Raw genomic sequence first — 16,209 nt, 5'->3', positions numbered from 1 at the left:
TGAAAACCACAGAATGTCAAGACAACAAATTGCAATAAAATCCTTAGTTTGAATTCAAACCGCATCTTAATGCCAGCTGAAAATCTTGGTTTAATGACTTCCTGTGGACCAGGAGTGATGCAGAAGTGGACCACGGGGTGCATCAGTGTGACATCAGTGTTTTACAGGTGCAACACATTTGAAGTTTTGTGGTTAATCCTGCGGTAGTCTGCAGGATCCAACCTCCATTCAACGTCTCTTGAGTCAAACCCATCAGAGAGGTCTCTCTCTGTTCATTTCCTCGTGAATGTGATATTTTTTTCTCGTTAGATTATGTGTAACCTGAAACCATTTGTGTATGAATTTTTATTTAAAAAAAAAAAAAAAGAAAGAAATTAAAAAAAAAAAAACAGGAAGCAACAGAAAAAATGAATGAATTTGTTGACGTGTGCTCCATGGCGTGCGTGATGACGTGGAGCCTGCAGTAGCCTCATTGGTGCCGACGTGACCTTGTTTTCCTCCTCAGTGTGCTCCATAGATACAGCTTTTGGCGGAACGAGTCTGCAAGAGCCAATGTTTCAGTACACAGAGTTAGCAAAACACACGTATTAACTTCATTTATGTTGAAATCATATACGTACGAGGAGTAAGTTAAAAACTCGGGCATTTCAATGTCACGTAGTCACGGGCGAAGACACTGTGCCCGCCCGCGGGACACGCACGTACTAGAATCGAGCGCCTCCTTTCCCATAGCGTCGTAGAAAGTTTGTTGACAGCGTTGCAGAGGAAAGATGGCGGCGCTCACAGCAGCAGAGCAAACGATGAACAAGCTGACAGACCACTTCTCAGACCCCGTTTACTCGAAAAGCCAAGATGGCGAATCTTTTTCAGCAGGTTCGGGGAAACTTGAGGACTTTGTGGTGGACTTCCTGGAGAAAGAAGTGGGCAGCGACCTGAAGTCCCTGAAGAATGTTGGCAACCTGCTGAAAAAGCTCAGAGAGGAGAACAGCGTTCTGGAGGAACAGGTGAAATAAGTGCAGGTCACTGGTGATAGCTTAGCATTGCTTATTGAATAATGTGTCTTGTTTATACTCAAATATTTGGTGTAACCTCCCTTTAAAACAGCATCAGCCCTCTGAGGTTCAGTTTTATAAAGTACTTGGCCTGAACCAGGTATGTTGGTGAACTTGTCACGGTTCATCTTGACTCTGGTTGTATGTGTGGGGTTGTTGTCATGCTACACAATGAATTTGGGAGCGTGATGACATATACTCTGTCTGTTCCTGTCATCCAGGTTCTGACTGTATCCAGCTCCGTGCCTCCGAAAGTTTCTGCAGCCCTGTCTGCAGCGGAGGAGGCTCGAAGTTCTCTGGACGACCTGCAGCAGAGGGAGCGCCTCATCTCCAACAGGCTGCACCAGGTAGAGACAACACAGTGTGTGTTACTCACTGATAAATGTCCATTCTGTTAGTCTGTTAGTTACAAGGTGTAAGCCTTAGTTCATGTTCCCTCTTCTAGCACCTGCAGGGGGCCCAGCCTTGGATGGACAGTCTTGGCCAGACGCTTAACCAAGTCGACACCATAGAGAGACACATGAAATACCTGCGCTGCCTTCAACATATAGAGGAACTCAGGTACTGTAAATGAGGAAGAGGGGCTGAAGACACTGATTAGTTATCAGAGACTAACGCAGAATAATGTGTGAAATGTTGTGTCCCTGCAGTGCTGCAGTCCAACAGTGTCTGATGACTAGCAGTGTCTGGGAGGCCATAAGGGCGGTAGACAGCATGGCTGCGCTGGACGCTGGACTACAACAGTCCGGATGTTCTCACCTCCAAGACTTCCTCCGAGAAACACTTCACTTCTGGCACAAGATTATCAAAGACCGACTGGCCAGGTACACCCCCGCACCACGTGCTTTCATAAGGCTTTGTCTTTAAATGTGAAATAGTTCAGAAATGCCAACACATATCCTTTATCACTGTGTCGTTATCCTCTGTTCACCAGCTGAATCCTCTTCTTTTCTTTCATAGTGATTTTGAGAAAGTATTGACTCAGCTTCACTGGCCGATCATCTCCCCTCCTACTCAGTCACTGACTCCCACTGCCAATTGTCAGGAGATTAGCAGTCAGCTGGAGCTGCTGGTCACACAGCTACTCGCCCTGCAGACCTCGTATCCTTCATTTTGGGCTTCTACATATCTTTGTTCCATAGAACCCACATTTTTCAGTGTGGGCACAGAACTCTGCATGTGCTGGTTTCTTTAACTTCCCCCCCGCCAGTGATGACCTCATATCTCAGAGGGCTCCGGCCTCTGGTCCGGGTGGACCCTCGACGCAGCCGGTGTCTTCAGCCACACCTCCGTCCCAAGCTCCTCCCCTCTGTCTGCCCATCCAGATCATGCTGCTGCCGCTCAGCAAGAGGTTCAGATACCACTTCTTCGGGAATCGACAGACCAACTCCCTCAGCAAGGTCTCTGACACACACAGAACACGTGCAAAGTTGTGCAGCAGCCTTCAGTTTGTATCTGGTGAAACTATAGAACCTCAGACTCTTCCTCTGTCTCTGCCTTTTCCAGCCTGAGTGGTACCTCACACAGGTTCTGATGTGGATGGGGAACAGCACGACCTTCATGGAGGAAAAGATCCAGCCTATCCTGGACCGAGCTGGAGCCGCCATCAGTGCCAGGGTGTGTTGCTCTATGATTATTACCTGACAGCTCTGACCTTGTCTGGTGAAGTGAAGCCCAAACTGGTTTCATTTTCAGTCAGATTTAATCCAGACCAGACTTAACGCCTGTTGTCAGCTGAGCACGCTAATTATTGTACGTGTCTGTGCGTGCAGGTGGAGCTGTGTCGAGGCCTGTTGTCTCTGGTCCAGGAGAAAGTGGCCAGCGATGCTTCCAGGCTGCTGTATGATGATGTGCTCTTCTGTCACTTGGTGGAGGAGGTGCTGCAGTTTGAGAAGGAGCTGCGAAGCAACCAGTCCTACCCAACGGGGCTGCCTGGTCTGCTTCACCTCCTGCTTGACGACGCAGTCCTTCAGAAGTGGCTTACTGTGGAGAGGAAGAGTAAGTTGTCGAGTGTGAAGGCACTGAACTGCAGGAGCCTTTCATTCCTGTGTCAGTGTGATGAAACTGTGAAGCGTGGACCATTGATATATGAATAAAAAGTGTAACAGGAGAATAACCCTGTGTTCCTCTGGATGCACAGTGGCAGTGGAGAAGATGGACGCCATGCTGTCGGCTGAGGGAGCTTGGAGCTCTCAGTACAAAGATATCAGTGACATGGATGAGCTGAAGGCTCCAGATTGTGCTGAGACTTTCATGACTCTGCTACAGGTCATCACAGGTAAAACCACCAGTCCTCTGATCCTGTTAGTTCGCTTTTTGTTTTTTATTATGGAAAAGCATCAGAATAGAGTGAAACCATTGACAGGTGTGCGTAGAATGCCACCTGCAAGCTTGTGGGTGTGGATTCCTTTAAGCCATACAGGTTAAGTGAACAAGAGTCTTGTGTTGTTTGTCGTCTTGCTGCACTCAGAGCGGTACCGGGCTTTACCCTGTCCTTCTGCGCAACTGAAGTTTCTGGGCCTACAGAGAGAACTGGTGGATGATTTCCGTATTCGACTCACTCAGGTAATAAAGACAAAAACAGGAGGTGGCTGTTTTTTTGTTTGTTTGTTTGTTTTAAAATTATAATTATGCTTTTGTCCTCCAGGTGATGAAGGAGGAGTCTCGGTGCCCACTCGGTGCCCGTTATTGTGCCATCCTTAATGCTGTCAACTACATTTCCACCATCCTGGGAGACTGGGGGGACAATGTGGTACGTAGACCTTATTAAATGTATTTATTTTATTTATACAACAGGTCAGGGCTGCCTTGTCTTGTTACGTTTGCACAGAAGGGACTTGAAAGGTGCAATATGGAAATTCTGACCCAGGTTTACGAACAATTTAAAGACGAGGGAAAGCTGCTCTGAGCTGCCTGACGACAGTGAGGATGCCGTTCTCATTAAGTTGTGTGTTCACCGGCTCCTTTATTCTTTCCTCAGTTTTTCCTACAGCTGCAGCAGGCTGCGGTTTCACTCGGCGAGGAGACGGTACTGGGAGACCTCGGGGTGATGGAGGTGGGTCGCCTGGCTTCTCTGGAGGGCTCTCTGTTCGAAGGTCTGCTGGCATTGCTGGATCGACTGAAAGGAGACATGATGGGAAGACTGCTGGAATGGACCATGAGAGAAATCACGGAAAAAGCCAGACCGTATTGCCAAGACAGGTAAGAACTATTTAAGAGCTATGTTTAGACCCAGATGAATAAAAGAATAAACCTTAGCTCTGACCTATTCTCTTTTTTTTTCAGGTGGTTGTCTCTTCCATCCCAGCATGACCAGTCCACCATGTCCCTGTCCAGTTCAGCATGTCCCATGATGCTCTGTGTGAGGGACAGATTGTTGAACCTTCATCAGGTCCTGAGTCTTTCTCTGTTCCAGTTAGCCTGGCAGGGTTTGGCTGAGAGACTTGACAACTTTCTCTACCAAGATGTAAGAAATGAATACACACCACACATACAGCGTAGTTTATCTCTGCTCATTGGCATTAGCTCTGGGAGTTGTTTGGAAACTCCAGCTCTGCCCTGACTATGAAGTTTAGCTATTAAACAGCTGATCCGTGTGGATTCCTAGCATTGCAGTTACAGTGAGCTCATTAAATGCACCTGTCTCCCTGTCAGGTGATCCTGTCTAACCATTTCAGTGATGGCGGAGCAGCTCAGCTTCAGTTTGACATGACCAGAAACCTGTTTCCTCTGTTTGGTCACTACTGCAAAAGACCTGAGAACTTCTTCAAACAGTGAGTGTGTGTGTGAGAGTGACCATAGGGGTCAAATTGCCCACACAAGTGTGCGTGCATGTGTATGGGTGAACTGTCAAGGTCAGTTAAATGTGCATGTATGTATGTTAACGAACTAGAGAAAGGGGCAGATTAATTATGTACAAACGCTGTGATAGCAGCACTAAGAGAATCACAGAATTGTGTGTGTGTGATGCATGCACAGTGTTTTCCAGAAGTTGTTTTACTATGTTTTCTCTTTGTCTCCGCAGTGTTAAGGAGGCCTGCATCATCTTGTGTCTGAATGTGGGCTCAGCTATTCTGCTAAGGGATCTCCTTAAAGATTCAGAAGAGCAGACAAAGGACTGGGCAGGCGCAGGGGATCCTACACCCGAGTCTGCACTAAACGAGCTGGGGGTTTTCTGCTTGGCATCCTGTGATGTGTTGATTCTCCTCAGGCTCAGAGCCTCCTTACCTGGACAGTGACATTTCCCTCTGGCAGTATGTGTTGGAGTGTGGAGTGTGTATCAGACTGAGTGCTTGTCAAAAATTTCTTATGCCATTTTTAGCAGTGGCTTTAATCTTCTTTGTAAACAAGACAGATAATATGTCTGTGTATGTGTAAGGGCTGTCCAGATAGTGTTTACTAAGTTAATGCTATTGAATTGCCATTGTATGAAATGATTGTGTTGCACTATTTACCTGTCACCTCAGCTGACTAAAGTATGCCACAACAAAGTATAGAGAACAGTCCTTCATCTGATGGATTATGTAATAAACCCATCTGATCTGCTATGCTCTCATCCTCAGTTAACTTATAATGCTTTTTCAAAGTGATAGCCTATTCTTTTTTGTTTATTTTTTACAGAATAATAGAGCAGATGAAAGCCTTTTAAATACCTGTGAGTCTTTAAATATATTGCATTATAGTTATTCCAAAACCCTGCTTTAACATTTCGTTGTTAACATCAGACACCCAATCACTGAAGTTGAACTCCTCTAGCCCCGCCCACTGAATGTCATATCCTGGCGACGAGTTCCCCGGTCCTTCTCTCATTGGTTAATATTTGGATTTCCGCCATGTTCAAAAAATAGTCACGAGTGTCTGTTATTGTCCTAAGATTTATTGTCATTATCCCGTTTAACCTTGTCAGTAACAGTAGTCTGTGTCATTGACATTTCAAATGGGTGAAACCGGTGAGGTCCAAGCTCCTGTTTCGGATTCAGAGAAACCGAAGAGACAACCGAGCTCCAGGAACTTAAAGAGGAAGTTTTCAGCTGAAGAAGAGTCTCCCCCCGAGAACAACAGCAGGAGTGTGCGACGGTGAGCCCAGCTTTTCTCCCCAGACCCTGAACCGGCTCAATAAAACTGTAGTATTGAAATTAATAACGCCAGCTGAACCGTTAGTGCCAAACCATTCTTAGCTATTAATTCGAGATAACAGTTATTAGAAAGCTAACGGTGGCTAGCAAGCTCTAGCTCGGCATTTTACTGCAGTTAGCTTATCAGTTTTTACTGCTGTAGTTTCTCCTAAGAGGCAACATTATCAATTTTAAATCGCACAGTTTAAGAATGTCACGTTTGTAAAGTCAAACGTACTACCAGAACAATACAAACACAAATAAAGACGTTGCGTTTTACTTTGTTTAAAGTGGGTACATATTGCATTTGCGTCAAAACGCCACTAGGTGGCAGCAAAGGGTCACTGCGCGCCCTCCTCAGGTGAAGAAAAGTGTGTCCAACAACTTGTACCCAATTCTTTCCACTGTATTTGATTTCATGATGTTTATTTGCTTTTATTTGCTTTTCAGCAGGTCACCAGTAACCCTTTTAAGGTACAATGGGGTTTGTGATTCTTGTTTTATGACCAACTTCTAAAAAAATGTGAAACCCTTTCTTTGGTTAAAGCCCCCAAAAATAATAAACAACAATGCTGGTGGGATGCTTCAGGTATGCAGTTAATATTTGACTGATACTTTAATATTAAAGCAGATATTAGCCAATAATCACAATTCATTGCTGCATTTCTCTGATCTTTGCAGTTCCCAAAGCATCAATCACAATAAAACTAGTATTCAGGCAGTGTTTTTTCTCACCCTACTTCTGTGTCTAACGTTTGAATCATGATCCAATGCAAAATTGTAAACATGCAACGCAGACATTATCTCTCTAAGTCATGTCTTTAGTGTGGTGGCCAATAACGTCCCAGAGCTCATTTATATCGATATATTATATATTCCTGGTAAATTCTCAGACTACTGACTAACGTTATAGTAATCAGTGTGTTTTGGGATAATAAAACCCTGGGAGCATTTATATTGGAAATATTCTTTTGAAAGGCTTTCCATATTGTGTGCCAAAGTGTCCCAGTCCTGCCCAGTGCCCAGCTGGCTCTGCAGACAAACATGGAAAAAACATCACCCAATATTTGACCTCCACCCAACAAGGTTTATGGAAAAAAAAAAGACATAAATGTTGAGCGAGTGAAAATAAGGCTTGATTTCCCAAGTGAGGCTGGCATTAAAACATGAGACCGGCAGTGGATTTTTTTTTTTTTTTTTCATTTTTGTGTGGTCTTGTTGCCAAGCATGTGCAGACTTCAGCTCACAGAAATAAACAAGGCTGGTCCAAAGTTTGTGAACTCAGCATTCTAAGTTCATTGTCAGTGTAAAGCAGCATGGTTAAAACATCTCGTTGAATGGATGTAGAGATATAATATATGTAGTTTCATATATGTTGTTATGGTCGGGTCCATAAAAATGGAAATGCTCCATAAAACACTTCATAGAACAGTAGAACGGTCCATGATTTCTACTTTGCCCGCCAGCATCATGAAAATGCTATGAGGGTGTTTGTCTTCTATTATAGTATCAGTAGAAAAGACACAGGCGGCCTTGTGGGTGCAGGTGGGGTCAGGGGATAGTTCAGTTTCAGATTTAGCTTTAACAAACAAGGGCAGGGCTAACTGGGATGCTAATCCACTGACTCATGTAGCATACTTCCATTGGCACATAAGAGCCAGGTAAAGGAGGAGAAAAGACCTTTGTCCCCTGACTTGCCGCGATGAGGACTGTGTATTGACATCAATCACGTAGTCATGAAAAGGTTACACTCACCAGAGCTATTGGCTTTCAAAATAGCCCATTGTACGGGAAACAAGACATTGCAGTGTTTCTCCCAGGACTTGATGCACTAATTGTGCATCAACTAATTGATGCACGGAGCAAATCACTGTGATTGTAGGTAAATGAGTCTTTTTTTTTTTAATAAAATGTGACTGTCAGTTGTGAAAAGGCAGGGACGAAACAACGGCAGAGAGAGGGTTCTGACTTGAAACACAGAATCTAACTGGGCTACTAGCTAATGTTTTAACTTCTCCTGAAATAAGCTGAGCAAAGTCCATGCGGACTCCTATTTTGGATCCACGGGGACGCTCACGGAAACCATGAATTAGCCTTAACACCCCTTGAGCTTATCATAATGCAAACGCCCAGTGTAATTACATTTATCTTAACATGTTTTCAAGGGAAAGAGCTTGGTTTTTTTTGTTGCTGTGTGGTCACTGGCACACTCAAGCATCTCAGTACAATGTCCTTTTTCTGTGGAATTTCTCGTGGATAACCAAATTTAATTAGCATCAGCCCACACTGACTTTGGTCACAGTCCATTCTGGAGGAATGAGTGCACCCTGATGTATATTTCTGAAGCAGAGATATTTGTCATAACTTTATGACAAAAACCATGGTCAAGCTAAAAAAAAAACATTCTTCCCACATTCTTCCCATGACAGCTCTGTCTTAGTAAGACATAGGCTTAGTCATTTGATGCTTGTATCTGTGGAGACATCGGGGGTGTACAACAACAGAGTTAACCTCAGGTCCGGGGTCCTCAGAATTTCAAATGAGCTCTGTTATGGAGCATCAAAACCACAGGACATTTTCCCAGGATAATAATCTGATTCTAAATCATAAAGCAGTCCTCGCCCCAGATGGATAAGTAAACTGGCTGGAAACTCCTTAAAATGCTGAGTAAACCAGTGTATTACCTCCCCACATGGTCATAGACATAGACGTCATAGGGAACATCACTTATCTTTAAATCATCAACAGTAATATTGCCTGCAGTGACATTTTGAGTGGCCAAACGGGGACAAACTAACCTGTCCAGGAGTGTCCCATTAATTCAGCACTTTGACAGTTAAGTCTGAACACCTGCAGTGACCTTTAACCCCTAACTTTGCCTGAGGACACCCAGGGAGCGTCTCATTTTCCTTCTCTCTGTAGCTATTTCTGTTATTCCACAACACATGCTGTTTATCCAGAGCACCTTACAGGAGCATCAGTGCATGCATGTCCAACGCGGGTGGTCCCGACAGGAACTCGAAAACTAGCTTAGTTAATTAGTGTGTATTAGTGCTCAGTTCATTTCCCACTCAGCTCCACAGGACCTGTCAGCTCTCACTTACTCTACTTTTTGGTCTTTATATTATTGTCAACCTCAGTGTTTGTGTTATCACTTAGTTTTATAAGCCTCTCAATTAGCTATAGTAATGTTGCATACCTCTGCTTTGTTGTGAGCATTATGAGATCACTATGAGACCAGTGGTGACTTATTTCTTCACTCCCTCCGCCTTCGTGTGTTGCTGTCGGGAACAACTATAAATGTCATGTGTTAAGACTTAGTTATGAGCGACCAAAAACCAACCCTTAATGTCAGCTACCTAGTTCAGTTGAGTTTCTGCCACACAAACTGTTGTTACTGTTACTGAACCATAAAATGCCTCACTTCCTGAGCAGGAGCTACAGGAAAACAGGGCTGTGTTAACTGCTGCCAGATGTAGTAGTCCATACAAAGTGCTGCTACTGGTTGTTACTAAAGTGGTGAATAAATGAATAAACAAAGCTCTAAGGTCTGTTTGGAACATTGTCATGCTTGTGCCTGTCACACAGCTCAGTTTGGTTTTTAATGTCACAGATTATAAATATAAAAATCCTCAAACAGTTCTGTTTTGTTGATGTGAAATTACTAAATTACAGTAAATTGCTCTAAATGATTGTCTGGCCCACCACTAGTCCATCTGTAGGAGCTGTGAAAGGGGTGCAGGGAGCAATGCTGACTGTAAGACAGTTGCTGTGTCACTGGATAAATACCACCTGAAGCAACAGTAGTGGAGCGACAGTATGACTGGAATGACTCAGCCTTACGAGCAGCACTTGCGGGACACACACACACACACAGAACAAGTGTTTCTGAGCAGCTCAGCATTCTCTGAATGCTCATGGCTTTTTTTTTTTTTTATGTCCTGCCATCAAAGGCCTCCCCAAGACATAAATCCCCAATATTATAAACTTCTCTGATACCATTTATGATCATGTGTGAGTCCCAGATTAGGTTGTGAAATGTAGGTGGTTTGATTCACTGTGCTGTCACGTCTGCTGAATGTGATGAGCCACTGTTGCGTGATAGTTCCTTTAAACATACTCCACAACGTCTTAACATTTCATCTTTTGTTTGCCTTTTTATATGACTTCTGCTCAGTTACGGTATCATGGAGAGTTTTTCCTCATATTTTGGGGGTTAAAATTCTTCCTACTTGTGGTCTTGTAAAAAGGTCACAGCTGTATGTCTTTATCAACAAAACTTTATCAACTAACTTTGCGGTCTGTGTCGAGGCAGTACATAGCTTTTTGTAATCCATTTACTTAGTTTCATAAGTTACTTAGCCATGTATGGCAGTCGGAGGCGCGTTTCTCATCGAAAGCATTTCATCAGTGTGAAATAAAATTCAGTTAAAATGCAGTGTATTGTTGGTACAAGACACATTTCAGGCCCTGCTTTGATGTTTTTCATTCACTGAGTGCGACGTGTTGTGTAATGGTCTTTAGTGTGGCCTCATCTGGCCTAACCTTGTTATAATACTTTAATAATCACACAGGTTGAAGATAAATTCTTTGACATGAGAAGGATTTACAGTATGCATGGCTGGTTCGTAGGGTGGGGGGTGTTTAGTCCTGACAGTCCCCCACTGTGGAGTCCCAAAAAAGGCAAATATCTCCCCTTTCAGAATATCTCAAAAAAAAAAAAAGACATTTGGGTGCTGCCCAAATCTTTGGGAGGGAGGAAGGTGTAGGATAAAGGACTCCTCCTTCAGATGTCACAGGGGTCTTAGGTCTAAGGACAGCGTAGCGGTTGATGAGGCTTTTCTGAGGAAGTGGACCGGGGTCATGTTCCCCTGTCCTCACTGACTGGGTGGATCTTTATTTCTCAGTTCTGGTCTGGGTTGGAGGACAGTGCTTGCAGCCACACCATGCTGAGGCTGTGGTAGGTAACGGGAGGTGAATGTTTTCTCAGGACACCACCTCTTCTCTGAGTCACAGTTCCCCTCTTATCACCGTATGAATGCTTTGAACTCACTAAGTCAGTGGCTTTACTCACTCTTTGGCTGGGACTTTAGGTCAGTGTGGTTTCCACTGGTGGTTTAAATGAATATTCCCATAGTTTGATCAGAGTCATGTCTGTTTCACAGGATGGGACGACCTCTTCAAATGACATTGATGCCACAGTTAAAACCACAATGTGACGCCATGATAAACAGACTCTGTGCTCTAAAAATGGTGGTTTCTGATTCATCTTTCTATTTGTCATCAAACAGGTCACTGCGAAGAGGAAGCTCGTTCACCTTCCTCACCCCGGGACCACAATGGGACTTCAGCCTGGTGAGTGCAGGCCTCATATTTTCCAGTTTTGTATATTATATTACGCCACCTGCAAGACACTAACACACAGTTTGGCTAGTTTATCGAAATAACCTGAGGTGGCTCTGAAGTAAAGAAAAAAAAAAGTACGAGGTGGTCCATTACTAAGCAGCAAGACAATTAGACAGTTGCTTTATTTATTTCTTATGTGACATACAGCACATGCATTATGTATACAAGTTTTGTATACATTTACCGTCTGCACATTCCTCCCAGCTGGCTTCTGGCTGACTTCTGTCCTGTCGTGCAAACTGGAAGGCAAACTCGAGCACCACTTCCCATCATAACAGTGTCTTTTGGCTTTAAAACCCACCCTCAGAGTTTTCAACAAAGTCCAGGAAACGGTATCGCTGTTCACTGTCACGGCGATGAAAGGCGGCTCCATGGTGGCCCACAGCCTCTGATAAACCATCCAGACTGGAGGATAAAGGTCCTGTTTACACTTTAGACATATTAAGCATTAATTAGGAGTAAATTCTTTGATTTGAGGGATAATTGTATAGATGTTACGATTTGATCTCACTTGGCTATCCGTCACGTTATTTATATAAAGTTTAGCCCTTCTCAGCTTCCCCCCCTGTGGTGTAGCTAAGAGCTTTTTGAATCCATTGGGCACAGTGTCCCAGCTTTATGAATGGCCCCTTCGGATGTTTTCTAAATAAGGCCCCTGCCCTTTATACTAATTGCTTCATAGCGATCACCAGCCTTGATCCTTGTAAAATTTGCTCTACTTACTCAGCCAGCTTTTCCCTCAGCAGCTGTCAGCACTGAGTGTGTATCTATATCTAATACCTCACTCAGGGACCGTGATGACTGTTGTTATGTGGCTCCTTCATCGCTGAAACAAGGCCTGTTCGTGTGCCAGAGACCAAATGCTGGATACAGGAAATCCAGCCTGCTCTGATTTCTTATCCCCCCCCCCCCCCCCCCCCCCCCCCCCCCACCTACCAGAGGAACATAATGGCCTACAAAGAACGGCTGTCTGTGAAAGACTGGCCTGCTCGTGGTTTACAGTCAGTCTTAAATGAAACAATCTGATTAGAAACAGAAAATAGAGCGCAGATTAGACGGCGAGCAACATGACGAGTGTGAAGGTATTCCAGGGTTTACAGCTGCCTAAAACACGATCCAGCGCTCATCTGAAGGCAGAGGAGGGGAAATAAAAGCAATAAGAGAGAGAAGGCCAGCGGCTCTTTATCTTGTGCCAGCCTGCTGCCTTTGATTTGCAAACATGGTACGCTTAGCTCATCCAACAAAACCATGTGGACCTCATTAGGTCACCCTTACAATCTACTCCCCCCCCCCACCCTCACCTCCAATTTATCTGTCACTTATAAATCTACAGCGAGCCCTAAAGGAATCCTGGAACAGTCTTGGTCTCATTGCCCCTCACTGCACCTACCTCACCCCTGCCACTTTAAGCTTGAAGGTTTTGCCAGGCCTTTAAATAAAGTTTAGCCAGATCTTTAGACTTTGAAGTGGTTAGGGGGGATTTTTTTTTTTCATTGCAGACTGGAGTGTGGCCAGGTATAGGTGGGGGCGCATTGGCCTCCAGGCGAACTTTAGAGAGGTTGGCGAGGCAAGCATTCCCCGGGCACCTGGTGCATTCTCTCAGACTACATCAGGCGCGAGGCCTCAAGGGGCTTTCTGTCATGGCAAGAATGCGTATCAGGTTTCCAACCCCAGCGCCAAGGTGGAGAGCAGATCAAACCGAGACTGCCTTTTTGGTGGAATGTGGAGGTGATTAACAAAAGTGAGAATCTTACCCTGAGTTTTCTGCAACAAGTTCAGACGGCCAGAGATGTCAGCCTCGAGAGTGGCTTGCCTGATAAGCATTCCAGCTTTAATCAGATGATGGTGATTTAATGTGGCTGTCAGCCGCCGAGTCGTGTCTGGCTTTCCACACAAACATCCATAATTATTGTGGGAAGGTTCTGCCTATATCAGCGGCTATTTATATTCAATCTAAGACTCACTTCTTTACTTGTGGACTCTCTGAAGAGACCTCAGCATTCCACAGACGGCACCATTTATATCCCATAACCCTTGATAGCACGAAAAGCATCCAAGGTGCTGCTTGTCCGGTGGACGCTCGTCTGTTTCAGTGAGAGAGCCCAGCACAACACAGCACAACACATCATCACTCTGCGGACAGATTGCACTTTGATGTTGCACTGCAGTTGTCCAGTGTCTTGGATTCATGCCTCTTAATAGTTGATAACACGTGTTTTAAGTGAAATGAAATTTCAGCCTGTTTTTATTAGCTCTCTGTGATGTTTCGCAGCTTTTTGATAGTAGCTTGATGTGGTCGTGAATGTATGTTGTAATGCTGCAGTCGGTGAGTTATTCATCTCACTGTATCTCTCTCTCCCTCCCCCTCTTCCTGTCCATCGAGTAAATATTTATCCTTCTCACCAGATTGTATGTGTTAAACATTTATTGGTTAGTTAGGCTCCTGTCTATTGCAGGCGTGGGTCAGAATGAGCAACAATTCCTGTCCCAGTAGTTTTTTTTTAGCATCCAGCCCATTATGTCATGGCAAATGTGTTGAAGCCTGTGTATAGTGTGGGCTGTTCATCATGGCTGTGTTTCTGTTGTGTGTAGACGTCATTATCCTTTTATGTAACACAAATCTGTCAGTCGTTGCCCATATGAGTAATGAAGAAACCTACAGAAAACTTCTCCCGCCTCAGTGGGTGTGTATAATTAGCAGGAGGGGGGCGGGTGGGCTGTGTTTGTTGAGTCAGATTATTTACATTGAACCCAGGTAACCATCTGAACAAGTCACTGCTTGGAGTGTGTGTGTGTGTGTGTGTGTGTTATCTGTGAGCTGCTGACGGAGGGATTTCCAAAGGTGGGAGGATCAGGATGGCTCATTTTCCTCTCCTTTTCCCCCCGTCATGTCTGTTTTTTTTGCACGAGAGATTACTCTGGTGTTGTTTTTATCTCATGTGCAAGACCTGAGCTTAAGGCTAATATTTAATTTGGACGGAGCATTCACACTTAGCACGCACCCTACCATAGACAATGAGCTGCTGACCGGCACCTCCACCACGGCTGAGGCTTTTATTAGTGTCCCTGTTCAGCCAAACATTTTCATAACCCAGTCTGCATGTTACCCTTCTCACAGACACTGTACATGTGTATATATGTCCTGTATGTATCTGTATATGTTTATTCACATTCATTTGTCCATTTACTTTTGAGCCACTGAAAATGGATGCGTATAAAAATGGCTGGAAAGTGATTAATGCAATATTTTTGTTAAACCCCTTGAATCAAAGTTACAAAGTTGTGTCATTGTCCAGATTTTTATGGACCTTACTATGTGTGTATATGTAAACACACACACACTAGCTTTATTACTAACAGTGAAACGCCTCTGTTTGCTCAAGTGTGGCGCTGAAAGAAAGTCTGTCTGTGAATTACACAATCTTTTGTTATTTGCAGCTCTGTTCACAGCCTCCTATTGTTATTCAATGCTATGTGAAGGGTAACGGCCAGTCACAACGCCACCTGAAATGCATGCAGGGAAAATATTTAAGAGTAAAGCTGAGCAGATAGCTCTTCATTTTTTATGGAAGCGGGAAAACAAATAGTTTAACCTGCCACAGAGGAAATGCTTCACACCACCACCCGTCTTTAACACAAACACACAGCTCAGCCATTCACCGCCAGCCACCCCTGACCATTATGTATCCATTTTGGCCCTCCTCACCTCTCTGCTCAGTCAGGTCTTGACATCCTGTGTGTCCAGCCAGACGTATTCTGGCCTCCATGGTTAATGGAGCGCAGTAACTGAGCCCTGGGGGTCCCAGCACTGCCACCACTGCTCCTCAGGACTTTTATAACCCTCAGCCTCAGCAGGCCAGACTACTGCTCTCACCTGCTGAGTGACAGTCCGCATGCAGGTGTTAAAGTGTCCTGCTGCCTAATTAACCCTTTCCTGTTTTCTATAGGACCTACAGCAGTGTCTGTTGTGGCTTTACAATAGAGCTACAGGGGAAATGAGCATAACTGGCCTGAAGTACAAGCAAGGAATGGGGGGTGGCTGTAAATTTCTCTGCATGTTAGTCTCATCTTGGCCCCCAGACAAGAATGTGTACTACACCACAAAGCAAGTCAAATACACACTACCTGTCTGTTGTTCCCATATGTAAGGGCTCTCATCAGTTACCTCAAACAGAATGGGGAGACAGCTAGGAAAGTCACATCCTTAAAAAAAAAAAGTGTGTGTTCCAGACTCATGCAACTTGTTTTAGTGTCTGCGGCAGACTCGCTTCCCACACTGTGAGTCATAGCAGCGTTTGGTGATACATCAGCCTCTTCCTGATAACGTACTTGCCGCTCGTCTCTTTCCACAGAAACGGAAGCGCAGAGAGAAGGATGACAGCGACGCCGTCAGCCTCTGCAGCTTCGACTTTAAGGTAAAACACATCGGCTGACATCAGGCTGCAGTTAAACTTCCCGCTTTGAAAACCAGTAAATGGGATCCACACATCTCCTCCCTTATGTCACAGACCACACACTTTATACTCATTCAATTATATTTCACCCAGCGAAAACAGAAGAAAGTGCAGCTTGGGTTAAAAACACGCAAGAAAATAAAAAGCATTACAACAGAAATTAGAAGTAAAGCAGGCCTCCGA

General features: G+C 44.5%; 2 protein-coding genes across 3 annotated transcripts; both read left to right on the top strand.

The window, feature by feature from the left end:
• Nucleotides 1–666: 666 nt before the first annotated feature.
• Nucleotides 667–5,653, top strand: rint1 (RAD50 interactor 1). Of its 2 annotated transcripts, none has more exons than XM_041029702.1 (15): nt 667–1,004; nt 1,274–1,399; nt 1,498–1,613; nt 1,703–1,876; nt 2,013–2,149; nt 2,259–2,452; nt 2,559–2,669; nt 2,825–3,050; nt 3,193–3,330; nt 3,523–3,617; nt 3,700–3,804; nt 4,033–4,253; nt 4,338–4,518; nt 4,707–4,825; nt 5,077–5,653. In XM_041029702.1, exons 1-15 carry the CDS (start codon nt 771–773, stop codon nt 5,288–5,290), a joined length of 2,391 nt encoding a protein of 796 aa, XP_040885636.1. In that variant the 5' UTR covers nt 667–770; the 3' UTR covers nt 5,291–5,653. The 2 variants fall into 2 exon arrangements, with proteins under 2 accessions (XP_040885636.1, XP_040885635.1); XM_041029701.1 differs by having other exon boundaries at nt 668–1,004; nt 2,013–2,153; nt 2,263–2,452; nt 5,077–5,652.
• A 244-nt stretch (nt 5,654–5,897) lies between these two features.
• Nucleotides 5,898–16,005, top strand: LOC121176587 (neuroepithelial cell-transforming gene 1 protein-like). The gene is made up of 3 exons (XM_041030678.1): nt 5,898–6,128; nt 11,458–11,521; nt 15,925–16,005. The coding sequence occupies exons 1-3, from the start codon at nt 5,989–5,991 to the stop codon at nt 16,003–16,005; spliced, it is 285 nt and encodes a 94-aa protein (XP_040886612.1). The 5' UTR covers nt 5,898–5,988.
• Nucleotides 16,006–16,209: the final 204 nt, after the last annotated feature.

This window comes from Toxotes jaculatrix, chromosome 22 (genome assembly GCF_017976425.1).
Source record: "Toxotes jaculatrix isolate fToxJac2 chromosome 22, fToxJac2.pri, whole genome shotgun sequence".
Classification (NCBI taxonomy): domain Eukaryota; kingdom Metazoa; phylum Chordata; class Actinopteri; family Toxotidae; genus Toxotes; species Toxotes jaculatrix.
The sequence above is the reverse complement of the archived record's forward strand: the minus strand, read 5'-3'. Positions and strand labels throughout refer to the sequence as shown.

What these genes read in the sequence shown, in the direction of transcription:
- rint1 (XM_041029702.1), top strand. Translation starts at nt 771, where the DNA reads ATGGCGGCGCTCACAGCAGCAGAGCAAACGATGAACAAGCTGACAGAC. An exon ending in AGACCGTATTGCCAAGACAG is followed by an intron (nt 4,254 to 4,337) that starts GTAAGAACTATT and finishes TTTTTTTTTCAG; the next exon opens with GTGGTTGTCTCTTCCATCCC. An exon ending in ACAACTTTCTCTACCAAGAT is followed by an intron (nt 4,519 to 4,706) that starts GTAAGAAATGAA and finishes TCTCCCTGTCAG; the next exon opens with GTGATCCTGTCTAACCATTT.
- LOC121176587 (XM_041030678.1), top strand. Translation starts at nt 5,989, where the DNA reads ATGGGTGAAACCGGTGAGGTCCAAGCTCCTGTTTCGGATTCAGAGAAA. An exon ending in AACAGCAGGAGTGTGCGACG is followed by an intron (nt 6,129 to 11,457) that starts GTGAGCCCAGCT and finishes GTCATCAAACAG; the next exon opens with GTCACTGCGAAGAGGAAGCT. An exon ending in CACAATGGGACTTCAGCCTG is followed by an intron (nt 11,522 to 15,924) that starts GTGAGTGCAGGC and finishes CTCTTTCCACAG; the next exon opens with AAACGGAAGCGCAGAGAGAA.